Source organism: Acomys minous (genome assembly GCF_964271855.1).
Source record: "Acomys minous genome assembly, chromosome: 14".
NCBI lineage: Eukaryota > Metazoa > Chordata > Mammalia > Rodentia > Muridae > Acomys > Acomys minous.
In genome coordinates this window covers 92,545,523-92,566,105 of record NC_140496.1, presented here as the reverse complement: position 1 = coordinate 92,566,105, position 20,583 = coordinate 92,545,523, and the positions used below count along the sequence as shown (strand labels likewise).

The 20,583-nt window shown below is 43.9% G+C and overlaps 1 protein-coding gene across 3 annotated transcripts in view; it reads right to left on the bottom strand.

The window, feature by feature from the left end:
* DNAJB14 (DnaJ heat shock protein family (Hsp40) member B14) overlaps nucleotides 1-20,583 on the bottom strand; it is a 47,278-nt gene that overhangs the window by 9,066 nt on the left and 17,629 nt on the right. For all 3 annotated transcript variants that reach the window (XM_084756587.1, XM_084756589.1, XM_084756588.1), the window contains 3 exons: nucleotides 14,593-14,738; nucleotides 2,427-2,612; nucleotides 640-734 (listed from right to left, as the gene is read on the bottom strand). In XM_084756587.1, coding sequence (XP_084612713.1) covers nucleotides 640-734; nucleotides 2,427-2,612; nucleotides 14,593-14,738 — 427 coding nt within the window. The remainder of the gene's footprint in view (nucleotides 1-639; nucleotides 735-2,426; nucleotides 2,613-14,592; nucleotides 14,739-20,583) is intronic.

Genomic DNA, 20,583 nt, shown 5'->3' with positions numbered 1-20,583 from the left:
ATGCCTACGGGCAGTGCGGGCAGTGCTCCCAAACCTGCTGGGTAAGCCCACCTTTCGGCTAACACCTCTAAAGTACAAACTCGCCAGAATTTGAAAAGCGATGCTATGCTCTGAGCCCATTGTAGACATAAGGAAGCCCTCCTCCTGTCATACAGATGACTGGGTTGTGAGGGCACTGGACACAAGCTGGAGCTGGCCTCAGGCTTCCTCTTCATGGCTAGTCTAGTGTCCTTTCCATTCTGCTTTCTATATAAGAAGTTAAACCAATACAGGCAATCAGGAGTATCTGCATTAGGACCAAGCGAAGGCAAAGATACTTCTAACTACGGGTTTTCAGCATCATTTCTAAATCTTAGGATCAATCAAAAGAAGCCAGCTTCAGAACATGCAAAATACAGATACACCTTTGTCAGAACTATGCAACAGGAAATCGACAGATCCATGCTGCCACCACCTCTACCCTGACCTCACCTCCTGTGCCCACATTACTCTCGAAGGATCTCTGAGTCTCTTTTGAACACTTGCTAAGAGAAAACCCATTATTTCCTAAAACAACTTGCCCTATTTTTAGTCAATCCTAATTGCTTTCCTGAACTGGAATTTGTCATTCTGAGATTTACAGTCACATGATAAACATACGTCTCCTCTTTCTTCTTCTCTTTCGTGCCCACTGTGCCGGTGTTGATGTTGATGGCTGTAGGCAGCCCGGCCATTTGAAAATGAATGTACACTACCTGGAAAATTAAAAGCAAGGTTAACTTAGGAAGCCACTGTGATGGGGGAAAACAACGTGGCCTTTCACTGTACATATTCGCCTTGTTGTGACTAAAAGCACATGTCATTATGCCCACTCTCCTTGAGAGTTACTAAAATAGTGGATGTTTGTTTGGAGCAATGAATGTGTCTGCCTGATCGTCTCACCTACACTGTCCAAACCAGACATGAGCTAGCACACCCAGCTTTCGAAATTTCTTTGCAAAAATGTGGGTAAGAATTCCTCAAAGACGCTACATATCATTGTTGGTGATAGTTTCTACTCTGAAATTTCTGATTTCTGCACTTAAATGAAACAAACACATCTAAAAATCTAAAGAGCATTATAATTAATGTTTTTAAGTGCTTATATATTACATTATAAGCGGATCACAGATGGAAATACAAAGACGGACATTCTTTTCAAATGGGGTGAAGATCCAGAAATGAGATGACTGACAAAGTAAACCAAGTTATAAGTAACAGAGAACCGCAAACCATTAGGAAAGAAATGATTGCTTCAAAGATTTCTGATTGTTCCCAGCATATTTTCAGTCAAAATTCCTAACTTGGTAACTTTTCTTAGAGATACTGTATTCCAATTTGTCAAAACATGGGCTCCAGTTTTGATCATTCATTTGTGTTTTTACAACTTAAGGATGCTTTATAAAATATCCTATCGATGAGAACTGTCGCTCTCCAAGATATTAAGAGAACATCAGGTCAAATTTTCATTTTGAATGAGCACCTTAAGTGAATGCCAAAAAACAACCTAGAGCTTGAAGAAATTATTCTTAAATCCATTCCCACATACACAGTTCACACACAGTGAAAATAAGAGTTTATGCTACTCGTACCCCCACTGTAAGGTCTGTGGAAATTCAGTGGAAAACTACAATTTTTTACAGCTTTGCTCAAGTGGTTATTACTACTGCACCATAACAAAAATGTACCGAGAAAAGATGTGTATCAATCAGATCCGGATGAAAAAGTTTACACACAATGGCATTAGCAGTCTGTAAAGTCATGTGAGGCTTCAGGGAACCAAGGTCAGTCACCCAGCCAGGTTCTAGATGTTTCCTCTGATTGTAATGATTATGATCCACTGCCTCCAGGTTGGCTGCCTGTACTCCTTTTCTTCAGTTTTTAATAAAACAAGGTATCTGCACTCTTCAACTCTTTTTTTAAAGATTTATTTATTATTTTTATAAGCTTCTGCCTGCATGTGTGTCTGTGCACCAGAAGGGGGCACCAGATATAAATGGTTATGAGCCTCTGAGTAGTTGCCGGGAACTGAACTCAGGACCATTGGAAGAACAGCCAGTGCTCTTAAGCTCTGAGCCATCTCTCCAGCCCAACTTTTTTTTTTTTTTTAATTAAAGTATTCTGTAGGGAAAAGGCAGGCTTGGTTACAGTGGCAGCCCTTAACCTTCTCCCTCCTTTGGCAGAAAGCCAGCACTGTAGGAAACGCAGGGAGTGCCTCATGCTCAAGCTTATAACCCAACACCTGGGAGACTGAGGCAGAATTGCTGTAAGTTAGGGATGACCCTGGGTTACACAGTGAGTTCTGCGCTAGGGTCAAGCTCTTGTCTGAAGACAGAGCAGCCCAGGTGAGAACGCTGCAAGTCTTTATTATGAAGTCTAGCTGAGGAAATGCAGTTAACTTGGAGTACCTGAAGGAAATCCCCCGCCGAAGAAGATATTGAACAGGTCTTCCGGAGTGATGTCGGCCTCACAGCCTCGGTGGAAATTGAACCTGCCGTTGTTCTGCTGACTGCAGGCTTGCTCTTCACTGCCTGTGATGTCATACTGTTTCCGTTTCTCTGGATTGCTTAAAACCGCATAGGCATTTCCAATCTCTAAAAAAAAAAAAGGGGGGGGGGAGACAAGAAGCGTTGGAAAGCAGAGTCTTTACTCAGTAGAAGAGTGTCCCACATACAGCAGCATCAACTCAAGTATTACTTGAAACCAACTGAAGAATTCATGAGCTGGTAATGATTCCTTCTAACTAGTACATGCATAATGTGCACCATCACATGCTATTTCCCAGTGTAGCTTTCTGTACCAGTCAGCCAACTCTTTTCACTGCTCGTCTATCCACAGCAAGGCTGAGCCCTCGCCTCTAAACTCCTTTGCGTTCCCAAATCAAGCCATTCATCCAGATTGTTCAACCTACACACCATGGATAGGGGTCACATACCTATAATCCCAGCACTTGGGAAGCTGAGGCAGGGGGATTAAAAGTTCAAGGCCACCCTTACAAACAACATTGTTCAAAACAATCACAGCAGTATCCACTACCGTGTATTGAGGACCTGCCATTTCTGCATTTTACCCATTAATATTTTCAACACAGTAAGGATCTCAAGGTTTGCTGCTAAGTAAGTTGTTTGAGGTCCAACACCCAGCATGATATGTACAGCTACTACTCCAAGACATTGCCACTAACAATCTCTTGTTTCTTTTTGCACGCTAACACCGATTTTATTTCCAAACAATTTATTTCCCTTAAGACAGAAGTCCCAAGTGAGAGTAGGGGCCGTGTATGCCTCAAGTGCAGAGCTAAGGGTCTAGCATGAAGTCTTCTGTGTTGTTGTGTTTCGTTTTCCTAGTTGAGTCTCAGTAGATAGCCCAGGCTATCCTTGAACTATTCACTCATTTTGTACATGTGCAAAATCAGGAATATTTACAGCTCCTTGTTATCGAGAGAATTAAATACAATTTTTACTTTGGTGATCAAAACTTTACAAAGCGCATTTTTACCTTACTGTCATTTATTGCACATAAAAGACTTTTTGATTAGTTTTTTCTTTAAATATTTTACTTTGCAGTAATTAGAGATTGATGCTGTTTTAAAATATAAAATAGAGATCTTCACATTTTTAAATCTAATTTCCCTGGATGATACTATCTTATCTGCTATAGCAAAGAATCATAAATGGAGTGCTGCCATTAACCATCAATAGAGTGTAGAACAGTCTATAGCCATCTTTCAAGTACTTTAATTCATCACTGGCCCTCAGAGCTCCTCTTTTACAACCATACTCAACTCTTCCCCTGTCATGCTTCTCTTCAACTCCTGACAACTACTGAACTTTTGGCCACTTCCCTATGCTATCCTTCCTAGGATGCTGAAAGTCCTCAGTGGCCAGGCACAGTGTTGCTCACCTGTAATCCCCAAACTCCAGGAGAAAGAGACAGGCAGATCTCTGTGAGTTCAAGGCCAGTTTGGTCTAGAAAGTGAGTCCAAGAGAGCCAAGGCTACACAAAGAAGCCTTGTTCTGAAACTCAACCCCCAAGAAAACAAAGAAAAAAATGAAAGCCTCGGGTGGGGGAGATGCATGCTTATAACGTCAGTGCATGGGCTGAAGGACCCTAGGTTCTATACTGAGACTGTGTCACACAAAAATAAAAAAATATACATCTTGTATAAATAACACAATATAAGAATAGGATTACTCGGCTGGAGAGATGGCTCAGAGGTTAAGAGCACTGGCTACTCTTCCAAAGGTTCAGAGTTCAATTCCCAGCAACCACATGGTGGCTCACAAACATCTATGAAATCTGGGACCCTCTTCTGGTGTATAGACACACATGCAGGCAGAGCATTGTATACATAATAAAGAAATAAATCTTTTTTTTAAAAAAAAGAATAGGATTACTTCACATAAGTGGAACTCCTTGGAACTGGCTTTTTTCAGTGAGCACAGAATCTAGATTGATGTGGCTAGTGCCATGTCAGAAGTGTGTTTGTTTTTATTACTACATAGTAGTCCATGGTATAGATACAGCACTGTTGATTTTACTGCTCATCCCTGAATGGCAGCTGGGCTCCTTCTAGTTTGGGGCTATTACAATAAAGCTGCTATATGCCTTCACCACAGGTTTATGTATAAATGTAAATGTTCATTTCTCTGGGATAAATGCCAAGAGTGCATTGCTCAACTGTTGGTAGCTCAGAATTAGTTTTTTGATCAACTTCCAAAGCTGTTCTGAAAAATGATTCTCATTTTATTTCTCCTCAAGAATACATGAATAAGCCATTCTCTGCACCCAGAGCCTTTTTAAAAGGAGCCACTGCCATCTTCTATGACGGCCGTCATGACAGGCGCACAGTACTCTGATATTTGCAATTCTCTCTGGACTTTCACTCTGCATTTCTCTAATGGCTAACGATGCTGAACTCTTTTCATGGGCTTCTTTGCCATGTGAAAATCATCTGCAGTAAAATGTCATTTCTTTTTTGTGTGTGCCAGTGTGTGTTTACCTGCTGTGTGTGTGTGTGAGTGTGTGTGTGAGTGTGTGTGTGTGTGTGTGTGTGTGTGTGTGTGTGTGTGTGTATGTGTAAGTCAGAAGACCACACTGTGGAGGTGGCTCTGTCCTCCCATCTTTATATGGGGTCTGACAACTGATCTCTACCCAGACTTTCACCTACTGAGACATCACCCTGGCCCTCCTTTCACATCTCTGTGTACTCCTCAGTTAGTTTAATTAGAGCTGCCTACAGGAACACGGGTGAGGGCCAGGCACAGGAACAGGAGCAATTGACCAGTGCTGTACCACTGAGGAAATGTCCCTCCTTCCCAACTGCCTAGGGATCCTCAGGATGACAGGGAGCTCCAGAGCCCTCCTAGCTGCTGATAACTACCTATAAATCAGGGGGCGGAGTCTTGTGAGCCCCTCACCCAATGGGCCGGTGATGGGACCAATCTTCTGCAGTCTTAAGCAAGTAGGACCTTAGCTGCTGGGCGTTCAAGCATGCAATGGCCACGGCATGCCTGGAGGGAGGGGCCACAAGCTGCCATCCTTTGTTCATAGTGTTTCCTGAGCTTGGAGTGGGCAATACACATGCACATACCTCATTTGGAGCTAAGAATGATTGTTTTCCATTTTTATTTATCTTTAAAATCTTTGGAGAAAGGGTCCCATCATATTGCAAGTCTGATCTCTTAAACTCACAGAGCAAGTGTTCCTCCTGCCTCAGCCTCCCACAGCAGGGACTGTCAGAGTGTGCACCACACCTAGCATCTTGTGCTGGTTTTACACTAAACTGAGTCTTCACACTGAAAGATCTTCTTATGAGACACTAGTCTTTCCTTGCATGTGTGCTTGACAGAGTCCCTTCAATGTTAGCTTTTGTTTACACACTTTTAATAGAGCAGAGAGAACATCTTTCCTACTTTCCCTCATATGAACCATGCCTTTGGCGTCAAGTCTCATGGAAGCATTGGCTAGTGCTATGTCCTAAAGATTTGTCCCTGAAAGATAAAAAAAAAAATGTTTGTTCTTTATTTGCAGTGTGACCCATTCTGGGGGGTCTGTGAGGTTGTTTTATTTAAAACATGAAAGTGTGACTAAGGTACATCCAATAATTCAAAACCCAATGCTTTTTGGTTTGTTTGTTTATTTGTTTTGTTTTGTTGTTGTTTGGTTAGTTGTTTGGTTTTTCGAGACAGGGTTTCTCTTTTAGTCCTGACTGTTCTGGGCTTGCTTTGTAGACCAGGTTGGCCTCAAACTCATAGAAATCCACCTGCCTCTGCCTCCCTGAGTGCTGGGATCAAAGGTATGCACCACCACACCAGGCTCAAAACCCAATTCTTAAAAAGGCTATCTAGGGAGCTGGAGAGACGGCTCTGCAGCTAAGAGCATTTGCTGCTCTTTCAAAGGACCAGAGTTCCGTTGCCAGCATCCATGTCAGGCATCCCACAACCGCCTACAACTCCTTTTCTGAAGATCCAGGGCTCTCTTCTGGCTTCCAGGGGTACCACAATCACATGTACAGAATAACACAGAGACACAGACATACAAATAAATGCTAAAACGGGGTTTTAAAGGTTATCATCCTCCCTCACAGACTTGCTTTTGCAGCTTGGTCTAAAATCAACTGGGCATTTTATACAGGCCTTTGATCTTGGCTCTCCACCCTATTCCATATTGATCTATCGGTTATTCCTTTGCTAGCACCTTCAGTTCTGATAACTGCTAGTGTGAGTACAGAGAGCAGGTGTGCTGACTATGTTCACACCAACCTGGACCCACTGCCCACCTGTGTGAGCTCTCCTGCTTCTCCACGTGAGTGAGGATAACTCGCTCCTGTCTTCTGGTGCAATACTGAGAGAGAAAGCGTGCTGACTGGGTACCCATCAGCCGTAACGCTCAGGGTGTTCAGTCTTCCAGCCCTCACATGTGTTCTGCTACATTTCTCTACATAGTCTCTGATTTTTATCATTATTGTGCCATTTCCAGCATTAAAAATATGATGCTTTCGCTGAATGTATAAGTCTTTTAATTTTGTAAATGTTTCTCTATTTTAAATATTCTATGTCAACATTATTTCTTGCAAAAAAAAATGTAGTACAACTGATTTTGTGTTTATTTTGTATCTTGTAACCTACAGTATTTGGTCTCTTGGGTTCTTTTGTTAACAGCCAGCTGTGTCTGCTGCAGATCTGGCAGTCACTGACCATCCCTATCTACCCTGACACCTCCTCACCTGAACAGTGACTGGACCACAGAGCACTAAGCTGAGTGGGAGCCTTCCATCAGATTTCTCATCTCAAAATTTACTTTATTAAAGTAATTAATTAAATTACTTTAGTAATTAGTAATATTAAAGTGTGTGTCTTTAATTTTCAGCAGGTTGACTGTGATGTCTCTCACTGTGCATTGCTTTTGATTACTCCTTGAGGCTCTCATCCAATTTCTCAACATCTTACATTTTTTTGGTCCAGTTTGAGAAGTCTCCAAACTTCGATCATCATAGCACGGTGCAGCCCTGTCTCCCTCCCTCTCAGAGCCGCACTGACCTGAGCAGTAGATCTTCGTTACCGCCTCCTGCTCTGTGAGCTGCTGCTTCCTCCGCATCGTGTTCCTGGTTGCTCAAGTACAACGAGCCTATTTTTCTGTTTTCTAGCTCATCAGTTCTTTACTCATTCTGCCTTTTCTTCCAGTCATACATTCATTCTTTCGGATCATTACTTTATTTTTTATTTTTTATTTTTGGGGTTTTTCAAGACAGGGTTTCTCTGTCTAGCCTTTGCTGTCCTGAACTTGCTTTGTAGACCAGGCTGGCCTTGAACTCACAGAGATCCGCCTGCCTCTGCCTCCCTAGTGCTGGGATTAAAGGTGTGAGCCACCACCGCTCAGCTTGTTACTTCTGATAATTAATTTCCACTTTGCTCTTTTCATCTTTGTTCAGACTCTATTCCTTTGCTGGCCATATTTGCTTTAAGCACACTGAGGGTTGTTCTTCAGGACACCTGCACCACAGCTGTGGTAACATCTTTGTCAATTGTGAAGCTCTGTGTCTTCAATGTTGCTGTTTAACTTATTTCCCTCCAGCCATTCCAATGGCTGGGTGGGAGGTGACACTACTTCACCACTTCCAGGCAGACACAGACACCCAGCTTCCTTCCTTCCCCCTAAGATGCCACCAAGTGAGGTAGGAGTGTGGAGTTCCTCACTGATGCTGGGGAGAGATGGGGTCACAGTAGGACTACAGTTGTCTCCTGGCTAGGAAGAGAAGAGGCAACCCCATTGTTGCACTCCGTGTGATTTTTACTGACACCATGAGGCTCTATCTAGCCTTGTTACTTCTGGATGGCGGTGAAGTGCTGGTGTCACTAGGCCACCTCTAATGCCCCTTTGTGATGGCAAGTCCAAACTGCCAGCACGACTAGACTGCAAACTGCCTGGGCCTGTGCTGACTTCCCACAATTCCACGAGGGCTCTGACTGAATGCGTGCTCCCGCCTCTGATGGAGTCATGTGATGACTATCTATGGTAGGTGCTGAGAGGTAGGAGGTGAGGCCTAGCTGGAGGAAGTAGGCCATGTGAGTCATGCCCTTGGCGCGGTATCTAACCTGGCTTCCTTCCGCAGCTCTTCTCGTTGTTTCCTATCTGCCACTGTGTGACTAGCCTTGCCCTTTCCCCTTCATGAGAGACAGACTTCTTAAACCACACCCCAAAATAAATAAGTCAAGTATTTGGTAAAGTGGGTGTGAAGGTAACTAATCTGCCACCCCTGTGAGGATGAGAATGGCTGTTTATGTCCAGGTGAGCAGGGGTGTAGCCCCTACACTGCCTCCTGACACTACGGGAGGAAGGGGATAGGCAGAGGGACCGTGCAGCAGGAACGAGAACTCTTGAGGCTGGTTAAGAGGACTTGCTCTTACAGAGGGCCTGGGTTCCGCTACCGGCACCCACATGGTGGCTCCCAACCATCTGTGACTCAGTTCCAGGGGACATGATGAGGGCACCAGGCATGCATGTGGTGCACATACGTTCATGGAGCCAAGACACTTACACATAATAAGTAAGTAAACAGTTACAGGAAGGAAGGAAGCGAAACTCCCAAGTCCTCCCGCCTCTCTCTATCCCTTCAGGAGATTAGAACATCTGCTATCTCATGAAAAGGATGAACGGCCCAGCCTGGTCAGTGTGAGGCCAGCTTTCCCTGTGGCATTTGAGCACTATGGGGCAGTCACCACCCCCCGCCACCCCCATCCCCCACCTTCCCCCTGAGTCCCACCGTGTTGCTTGGTGTTTGGCGATTGTCATGTCTTCCATCACCTAATCTGGAACATGCGAGGGCGGCAGACACTCGTGGCCCTGCCACACTGCTCCTAAGTGCTGAGTGCCGAGTTCGTCAACCTTCTCCCCACCTCTCAGTCTCCCTGTGTCCACCTGACCTGTTCACTGCAGAATGTTCTTGGCGTCGGGGCTAGGGACAAAACTGTCTAAAAACCCACTGTGTTTAAAGTACTCCGCCTCATTCTCACATCAAAGCCTTCACCCTCCCTCTCTTCTCTAATCATAAAGGCCAAACATCTCACCAAAATAGTTCTTACCTACGATATGAATAAGTTTCCACTGACTCTCATGCTAACCTTGCTTTATCTTTCACCTTCTTTTATCTTTTGTTGTCCAAACCTAGCACAAGCCATAGCACAGGACCCACAGCTATTTATGAAACAAATGGCCATCCATGCTCTGCTACAAATTCCGTGTGTATGCTGATTGCATACACACAAACAGTGCGTTCACATCATCTCTGGCATACCTCAGTCTTTAAAGATAACGTGTCCTAGTTTGGGGGTTTGTTTTGGTTTTGTAATTTGCTTGTTTGGTGGTGATGATGGATAATGAACTAAAGGCCTGGCAGATGGGGACAAGGACCACTGAGCTACACCCACCCCAAGTCCAGGTACGCTCAACAGCGTTTATGTCAGAGAGACGGAATCTGTGTCACTAGAATAATTTGTAAAACATGTTTAGGTATGTTGTGAAAGTCATTGTGCATAATAAATACTTCTTTGCTATAGTAAATTTAACAAGTTTCATGGGAAAGACAATCAGCCACATTTACTTTACTGTCCTTAGGAGCATTTCTTTGCCTTACAAAAAAAGCACAAATATTGCATTTAACTTACTTCCCTAATCTAATTATGTTTATTTTTCTACTCATGAAGAAAATAAAATGAAAATGATTTCCATTTTCTATAAAATAATGTTTCAGTGTGATTAAACTCTACTTTAGTTTTCATATAAAGACCAAAGAGTGGGCCAAGGAGGTGGCTCAGCAGGTAAAGGCAGCAGCCACCAGCCTGGTGACCTGATACAATGCCCAGAAATCATATGGCAGAAGGAGAGAATCCACTGCTGCAAATTGTCCTCTGAGCTACAGATATCTGTGTGTGCACACTTGAGCATGTATGCAGGCATGTATGTTCAAACACACACACACATACATACATACATACATATATATATAAATATAATAGATATTATTCAAAAAGAAAACAAAATATACCAAAACATTGCCTTTGCATAGGGAGAAATAGCTTGACCTTTCTAAACAGAGGCCTGGTTAAAAATATATCAGAGGAGGCCAGAGAGATGGCTCAGAGGTTAAAAACCCTGGCTGCTCTTCCAAAGGTCCTGAGTTCAATTCCCACCAACCACATGGAGGCTCCCAACCATCTATAATGACATATGGTGCTCTCCTCTGGCATGCAGGTGTGTATGTGGGCAAAACACTGTATACATAAATAAACAAATCTTTAAAAAGGAATACATCAGAATCTGGACGTAGTGGTACATGCCTTTCATCCCAGCACTGAAGAGGCAGAGACAGGCAGATCTCTATTAGCTTGAGGCCAACTAGTCTACAAAGCAAATCCAGGACACAGAGAAACCCTGTCTCAAAAAAAAAAATCCAAAATAAATAAATAAATAAGAATACATCAGATATTCAAGAAGTGCATCATGAAGCAGCCTGCCTGTATGTGTGATGGCACTGGCTGCAAGACAGCTAACTACATTTGCTTACTGAAAATCTGTGTGTTACAGGTTGGGGTTTCTGTCCAGTTTCTATGGGTGAAAACTGGCTCATGAACCAACTCCCAATTCTGATCCCCTTCGGGACTAATTAAGTTGGCACTCTGATGTATGGATAACCGCCTGCACGCTGACTGTGTGGTCCTCTCCCTGAAGATCGTCATCTCCCTGTGTGCTCATCGTAAGTAGTATTTCTCCCTCACAACGTGGAGCATTAAACCCTGAGTATACGACACCAAACCTGCACTACGGTCTTTTTGAGACCCTCCCCTGCTTCAAACAGGCAACGGCAACTCTTGCAATACACGCACCTATGTTCTTAAGTGTTTTTATAGGAACAACAGTCACATGACCTCGATGCACGATGGGAGAAACACATTTAACATCTGTCTAGGTTTTTTGTTTTGTGGCTCTAGAGACCTGTGCACACCTGGCAAACGTTCTACCACCCAGCCTTCCAGCTACGGTCAGCCTAACATTCTTCTGTTTAAAGTTACTTTTATTTCCTATGTGTAACTGTTTCGCCTGTGCATCTAGTGTATGACTGGTTACACAGAAGAGGGCATCACATACCACAGGACTGATGTCATAACACATTAGGAGCCATCATATGGGTTCCAGGACACGAATGTGCATTTTCTAGAAGAGTAGCCAGTGCTCTTAACTTCTAAGCCATTTCTCCAGGCCTCGTTTGTTTATTATTTTTGAGACAGCCTCATATAGCTCTGACTGGCCTTGAACTATTACGTAGCTAAGGAGACCCTGAACTCCTGACTCAGTTGCTACTACCTCCCAAGTGCTAGGATTGCAGGTGTGCAAAACCACACCTGGTGCCAAGCTTAGAATCCTTAACGTTAGGAAGAATCACTGCTATTCAACTTTTTGTTGCTGTTCTCTCACCCCCTCAACCCCAGTCCCCAGCCCCCACACCACCACTACCACCACCACCACCACCACCACCACCATCACCACCTCCACCACCACCACTACCACCATCACCATCACCACCACCATCACCACCACCACCACCACCACCACCACCATCACCACCACCACTACCACCACCAAGGGTTTCTCTGTGCAGTTCTGGCTGTCCTGGAACTCCTGCCTCTGCTTCCTGAGTGTTGGGATTAAGGTGTGCACCATACTGTCTAGCTTACTACTACCTACTTTTACGTGTATAAGTATTTGGCCTCTATTCTTGTAGCTCATGGGTGCAGAACCTGTGGAGGCCATAAGAGGGGTCGATCCACTAGGATTGGAATTATAGGTCCTCTGGAAGAACGTCACGTGCTCTTAATCACAGCGCCATCTCTCCAGTCCAGGAAGAATCGCTATTGCCAACACCATTCAGATGACCCATTGCCAAATTATTTTTAAACATAAGATTTGTCATCATGTTATTAAATTTGTCCCGATCATTTTGTACATGTATAGAATGCATTCTGAGTGCGGACGCTGCCCAGCCTCTCTTATGCCCCTCCTCTAGAAATCCTACACTATGTCTTCCTAGTGTGTGACCCACCCAATCTGATCAGGGCAACCTGCATGATCACGGGTCTGGAGCTGACCATCCGTCTGGCAGGCTCAGGAGAAAACAGGAAAGGTTGAAATTAAACCTTTTAAACTCATGTTCATCAGTTAAAATACTGTTTCCTATAATTTCTTTTTTTTAACTTTTTATTTCATTTATTTGTGTGCATGTGTGTGCGCATGTGTGTGTACATGCATGTATGGAGGCCATAGGATGACATGTGTCTCCTTCCACCACGAGTCCCAAGCCTCACACTCAGGTTGCCAGGCTTGGTGGCAAGTGCCCTTACCTGCTGAGCCATCTTGCCTATCCTGGATTTCCTACACTTTCAATGTGCCACGACTAACTTAAGGACATGGTGCTTTGCTTTGCCGTAAGCACAACTTTGGCAGTGCTTTCATTGGAATATATTATTAACTCCCAAATGTATTTTCCTTGGCAACTTCCTTCAACAAATAAAACTGTTCTGTAAACAGTATCCTCCCTCCCCTCCCCACCTCTCTCTCTCTGGCTATGGTGGGAAAACAAAAAGAATTTTAAAGCACATAGCTCTGCTGGCCTGGAACTTGCTGGCCTCAAACTTGTGATCCTCCTGCCTCTGGCCCCTGAAAGCTGGGGTTACAGTCGTTGCTCTTCAATGCCTGAATTGTCAACAGTTTTAACAGTATTTTTATGAAGGACCAATCGAGGATTCTTTTATTTTTCCAAACATTTAAACATAATACTCCCTTTGTTCTAAGACTCCAGCATGTTATTGAAAACCCTAAACACTGGCTCTATAAATACCAAATTCACAAGAACCAACAATCATTGAGTTAAATGTTTCACTATAGATAACACATTGTTACAATGAAACTGTAACAAAACATGAAATTATTACTATTTTTCTTTTACTTAATAAGCCCAGGAGGCCTGTAGTGGTGGTACATGCCTTTAATCCCAGCACCCAGGAGGCAGAGGCAGGTGGATAGCTGTGAGTTCGAGGCCAGCCTGGTCTACAAAGCAAGTCCAGGACAACCAAGGCTACACAAAGAAACCCTGTCTTGGGGGGGGGGCGGGGGAGGGCAGGGCACAGATTCCTATGGCCCGCACTCTGCCTGCCAGAGAGAAGCTATAAAATGCTTCCCTAGAGAGGTGAACTTAAAGGGAGCATATGCAAATGCGGGAAGGGAAGAGAGAGTTGTCTAACTTTCAGTGTAGCATACAAAATAGGAAATTATCAAACCAGTTAGCTAATATTTCTTCCTATTTCACACAATACTTACTAGGTTCCCAAAACTTTAAAAACTGTTAGAAAGCAAAATAGAAAACACAGACAAGAGATAAGAAATCAATTTTGAAGAAGCAGAAAGAATCACATTATTAGACACGCAGATAAAGAATGCAGAATTGTGCAGCGCAGGGGCAGGAAGACTGTCAAGATCAAGGCCAGCCTGAGTTGCACAGCAAGATCCAAGCTCATAAACCCACCGGCTGGAGATGCAGCTCAGTGGCCGAATCGTTGCCTAACATGCATGTGCATGGCGCTGGGGTTGAGGCCCAGCATCATAAAACCTGATCAGGTGGCACAGAAATATAAGACCACCACCAACTCCCTAGAGTAGACTGTCTAGGAAATCCTGGCTCTAGACCATGTCCAGGAAAACCTTGAAAAACTATCACTCTTCGTTGACGTGGAGCCAGACGTCGTATGCTGGAAGGGAAGGCAAACCATCACCCACTTTCTCAAACTAAACTAGGAGGCGCACGTGCTACCTGGAAAAGTTACTCGGGCTTGAGAATACCAGCTTGCTGACTTTTGCAGCCACACTGTATCTGCTCGGCTGAGCAATGGAAGCTAGTACTAAAAGTCTCAAGGGGTTTTCAGACCACTCTGAAGCCAGAAGAAAAACAGAATCCCACATTCTGAAACACCGCAAAGTGCATTCTAGAAAAGACTGTAGTGAGGCTTTATGAATCAACTTTACTTTTGAATGCGTCCGTGGCTCCAGGGGCGTGATTTTTGTCCGGATGGAACTTCAATGCCAGCTTCCTATAAGCTTTCTTCAAATCTTCATCACCGGCATCCTTTGTAACCCCAAGGACTTCGTAGTAATTTTTACATTTGTTTATGCTGTGAACAAGAAAGGGTTATGATATAAATTTCAAGCAAGAACACGATGTCACTCCATTAGAATGGTATAAGGAGTTATCTGTGGCTAGCTCATCCAGGTCATCCTCTACCCACAGGAATGTCCACGGCATGGTCCACAGCTACAGATAGAAAGCCCACGGTGAATACGGAGGAAGGGCAGGGCAGTCACTGCAACCTAAGTGGAAGAAAGTCCTGAAATGTTATGTCTCCACTAAGGAGTAAACACTGTGAGAACTTGGTGAGTGCACTGTGTAGATTTAGCTGAGCACGAGAGCAGGGCTAGCGTCTGCACAGGAGACGGTCTGAAGCCAAGCCAAGCTCACTCCTCACTATTGCTACTGAAAATTTACTTGAGTGAGTCTAAAAAGAGACCGCGGCTCCTGTGTTAATAAAACATTGAAAAGTAATACAGGGAATAAAAAAATACTTCTTATATCCAATTTCCATCAATCCATTCCTACAAGTTATTTAAAACAGTTTGCGGGTGTTTTGTTTTGTTTTGTTTTGAGACAGGGCTTCTCTGTGTATAGTAGTTTGTTCTTTAAAAAGTTCACACACTGACGCTTGGAGCCTGGAGTGTTGAAAACATACAGGGAGTAGAAGAGAAACACTGAAGGAATGAGAGAACACCAAGGACTCTAGGAAGACAAAATCCTACAACCAGATAACCTGGTGTCCCCAAAGCTAAGATATGTGCAGGGCTGGGGGTGGAGCTCAGCGGCAGAGAGCATACAGAGACCGCGGGGGGGGGGGGGGGGGGGGCAGGGGGGAGGGGGAGGCTCTGTGAGGCCAGCCCTAGCAGCAGGGAGGGAAAGCCACTTTTTCTTTGTACAGTATTTTGTAACTTCAGTTATGGTCTGTATTCTGTGTCTTGAAAACATAACGACAGATAAGTAACTAGAAGAGCTGGTCACTAGGAAAACACTGGGAAGATAAGGTGGGGGAAGGGAAGGGGAGGGGAGTGGTTAGGAGGGGAGGGGACAGGAGCAGACAGGAGAGGAGGGGAGGGAAAGGGAGAGGAGGGGAGGGGAGGGGGGTAGGAGAGGGGAGGAGCAGGAGAGGAAAAACTCACAGATCAATTCAAAGAAGAGCTGGGCAGTTTTTTGTTTTTGTTTTTTTGTTTGTTTGGGTTTTTGTTTTGTTCTTTTACTACTAAATGTATTAGCTATTATAGTGCTTGGTACACAACAGGTTCCCCCCCCAAAATTATTGGAGTGAAGGTGCTTTACATTCTACTTTATAATGAAAGCATCAATGATGTTTTACGCACACGGAGAGAAGCATGAGAAGGGTAAGATTAGCGAAATCATAAGAGTTTTCTGGGATATGCTCAGCAAGGCCAGCAGCAGCAGGGGAGCGGAGCCGCCCGGAGAAGGCATGTTCTGTGGCAAGCTCTGTGGAGCCGACACGGACGCCAGACTTCAGTGCTGCATGCACTTCAGTTTCGCTTTGATCTCATTTTGACTGTGCGGTGATTCTTTTCCTCTTAGAGTAAGGAAATTGTCAAGCTCTTTTCTTTTCTTTTCTTTCTTAATTGTATAGGAGCCCACAGTTGACAGAATTTCAATTTACAGAGACTTTGGAGTTTAGAGAAACTGGATATTTTATTTTTTATATAGAGTATCTTTATGTAGTCCTGGATATCCTGGAACTCTCTATGTAGACCAGGCTAGCCTCAAACTTGCAGAGTTTTATCTGCCTCTGCCTCTAGAGTGCTGGAGCTAAAGGCAGTCACCACTATGCCTGGCTGACTGGATATTTTAAAGAGACTGCATTTTTAAGGTTTTAATTTTTAAAGACTGGGTCTTTTAATGTTTGAAATATGTTTTATATTGTAATATTGATATTAATAACATCTTGGGACCAGTAAGAAAAGCTATGGTCCAGGGGAACAGAAGTATAGTGGCAGGAGAAGGAAGTCATTTTCAACTCGCACTCCCTTTTTAAATGTGTTATCGATATTCATTTAAATAGATTCCAGCGGCTGGAGATGTAGCTCAGTTGGTACAGTGCTTGCCTAACACCCATGAGGCCCTGGGTTCAACCCCCAGCACTACAGTGATAGGTTTTACTCCACTGACAAAATAAACCAATTCAAGCCAAATTAAAGTACAAAGGCAGGTTTGTCGGGTCTGCTCTCCAGGGGAGTGTGGAGGAATGCCTTGAGTGGATGTAGCAGTTGTCAATAAAGCACTGTGTAGCCAATCAGCTGGGCAGAAGGACAGGAATGTGGAAGGTGGAGCTTCCAAGAGGTGGGTTGGAAGAGCTGGTAGCTGGACAGTTGGCAGTTGGGGAGAAGCCACGTGATGATCAATCAGATTGGCAAGTGATAGGGATGTATGTGGGGTTTGAGGCCACAAGATTAGAGTAGTTTAGTTTAGTTTACTAGCAGTACTTTAGATTCTGCCCAGCATCGTGAGTGCTTGCAGCTTTACAATACACTACAGTCTTGTCTCAGTTATTTGTGCCCTAGGCCACACTGGTAAGTTTATTCCAACAGGGGAGCCCACAGAGAACCAAGAAATTAAGAGCCTCTGGGGGAGAGGAAGCCCAGGCCCTGGGCAGGAAAGTTCTATAGGACAGGTGTACAGATGTCATTGGCTGTAGATTCCACACTGATCTTAAGTGTTTAAATACAAAATAGCCCTTTTACACTGATGTATTAAAAACTTCCAATACAAAACAAAGAGCAAAACAACAAACAAGCAAAACCTTCCAATACAATGAATTCATTTTCCTCAATTTCTAAAATGTATTTTAACTCAAAGACACAGCGCTTAGTGGTCCGAGCACTTGTTCGCTGAGTTACACCACTTTCCTTCAGTCTTGATGTGAGTTCACACTTACGCAACGGATGCAGGCTTGTTGCGTGGCCTCTCCCCAATGAGGCCAACTGTTACTGAGCAACTCGTTTGCATAATCATCTTCTGTATCAGGACAGTGTACTTTCCTGGGGAAAATCCCCTGAGCATAAATAAAAGCAAACACAAAATGAGAAGAGGCAAGTTCTGGCCTCTAAGCTGCTGCCTCACTAGGGCCACATTTATGAAGTCTGCTATGAATATGTACACACTATGCAACTAGGCAACCTACATACAGTGAACTGACTGGAATATTCTGAATAACTTAGAGCTTTGCTTAAAAGAATATTTTATAATTAGTCCCACAAGGGGATTTTATATATACATTTTACATTATACATAGATAGATATAATTTATATTATGTAGAATTTTATAGATATAGCGGAGTTATTGGTTTAGAGAATAAATCTGTAATAGAGGTAATGCTTCTAAGGTAATTCATCTATCCATAAGGAATTGTGATCTTAAATATGGCTGGGCCTTCAATCAACACCAAATCTGCACTCGTTCCATTCCATCTGTAAAGATACTGAGGCTTTTCCTAGTCTCCTCAAGCTTCCAGCCTCATCAGCAGCTTCACGTCCAACCTCACACACAGGTTGGCTTGCACTATTAGCTCTCATTCTTTCCTCTCAAGGTGCCCCAGCCCCACTCCCCACCTCCTAAGGCAGTCCCTTGGCCTTCGGAGAAAGACAAAAACCACTGCAGGATATTTGCTCACACTGTGAACCTCGAGATTGTGTTGCTTACTGGGAAAACCTGTTTCTGGTTGTGGTGTGGCTAAGCCCAAATTCACACCATTAATCCAAGAGCTTTCTGCCTGAACAGGATTAAATAACGTCAACCACAGGTCAAGAGGTGAAGCAAACAACCAGTTGACAGGGAGTGAACATAGAAGAAAGCATTGCGAGTGAAAAGAAGCCAGGAGGATGGATAGAAAGACACCCAGGAAGTAGAAGGGAGGGACATTGAGTTTGAGGGGCTTTTCAGGTATGGAGAAGAACTTTCTTTTGGGACATCAGGTGAGGAGGAGGAAGGTCAGCTGGATGCTTTCTCTGCCTCTCTGAGCTAGCAGGCTTTCACCCCAGCATCTGGATCCAGAGTCTTTATTGGTAAAATAGAACATTTGAGATTTTGTTAAAAATTATAAAAAACAAATACACATAAGCATGCACACACTCATACTCACACCCATACTAAAACAAATACATTTCCTTTATTCATTTGTGTTCTTCTGTTGTGTGTGTTCTAACACATGTGTTCTCTCCACCCCTATACACACATATGAGCGTGTGCATGTGTGTGCATGCACACACACACACACACACACACACACACACACACACACAGAGAGAGAGAGAGAGAGAGAGAGGGAGAGGGAGAGAGAAAGAAGAGAAAATATAGATTAAAAAAAAAAAAACTAACAACAAATCTGCAACTCTGCAAGACTATTATTCTCCAAAATTTACAACTGTAACTTTGTTTGTTGGTGACACTTCCAAGCAATTAGGAGATTCCATTGTGTGTGTGTGTGTGGGGGGGTCATAAAAATAACATACAGTTAAATTTGTAGGCAGAACATCCATGGTGTGGGGCCCTGGAGTGATGAGGTCTCAGTGGTTACAGCACTTGTTCCTCTTCCTAAGGACCCAGGTTCAGTCCCAAGCACCCACAAGCGTAGCTTCTGGCTCCCACAGGCACCAGGCATGCATGTAGCATGCACATATACACATAAGCAAGACACTCATATATGTAAATTAAAAGTAAACAAATCCAAAAAGAACAAAAAGGACCCTAGGTAATGCAATGCCTCCAGGAAAGCACAGCTCATTTCAGGACATAGTCTCCAGCGTACTGTTTCCTTATAGCTTTGCCCAAAAGAAGCCGGAAAACAGTCTCTCAGTCCCTTTTTCAGTCAAATGTGGCATGGTGCGGCATTATGGAAGTGGTCAGTGGGCACTTAAGGCCTTTGAAGTGCTTGCTACCATCACACAGTCAAGGGTCCTCCTCCACAGCTTTACCCTGACTAGGGAATCCAGAATCCAGCTTTAGCACTCATATACAGCAGAAACAAAGAAGATACAAATATGTCGATATTAGATTCACGACACAGTGACAAGTCACTTTCCTTATGAGATAAAATCTGAGCCTCAAGGTAAATGTCATGTGATTACGTCAAGGAAAAACAGAGGGGAAGGATGGGGAAAGACAGTGTCTGAAGGACAAGAGCCAGCGCCCTGCTCTGTTGCGTTAACTACTCGCCTGGGACCTTCATTCTGCCCACTCTTCTCAGAGCTCTGACCCGTCCTGCTCGGGGCACGTCCCTGGCAAACTTTGGCTGCCCAGAAGCCCCACAGCAGCACACTTTTCCTTAACTCCCAATAGGAAACAACAAAACAACTATTTTGAAGCATTTCATACCTAAGAGTTTAGTCTCCCCCACCACCCAAGAAAACTGTTTCTTATTTTTAAAAATTAGTAAAGCTGTATTTCTAATGCCAAGTTCTTCGCTGCTCAGCCGCACTGAGTGTGCTTCATGAAGGAGTGCACGGAGAGGCTCGCGAGACAGAGAGGACTGCTCAGCAAGACCAGCAAAGTGGGCACCATGGTGTCTGTACAAAGGTAGCCTTGTAGAAAAGGAAAGGGAAAAAGTGTTCTTAGTCAGACAACTTTAGATACTGCTGCATTCTTCTCAGTTTTCCTCAGATGAAATGCTCCTGTTTTCAACTGTGCAGTACAACAAAGCGACTCATTCTCTTTCAATACTATAGCCCAAACAGTGCGTAGAGTCAAAGGTGAAATCATTATTTTCCAGGAATTACTTGAAAAACTTGTCGTGACTTAATAGCAAATTTAAAAGAAGGGACCGGGGCTGGAGAGATGCCTCAGAGGTTAAGAGCACTGGCTGTTCTTCCAAAGGTCCTGAGTTCAATTCCCAGCAACCTCATGTTGGCTCACAACC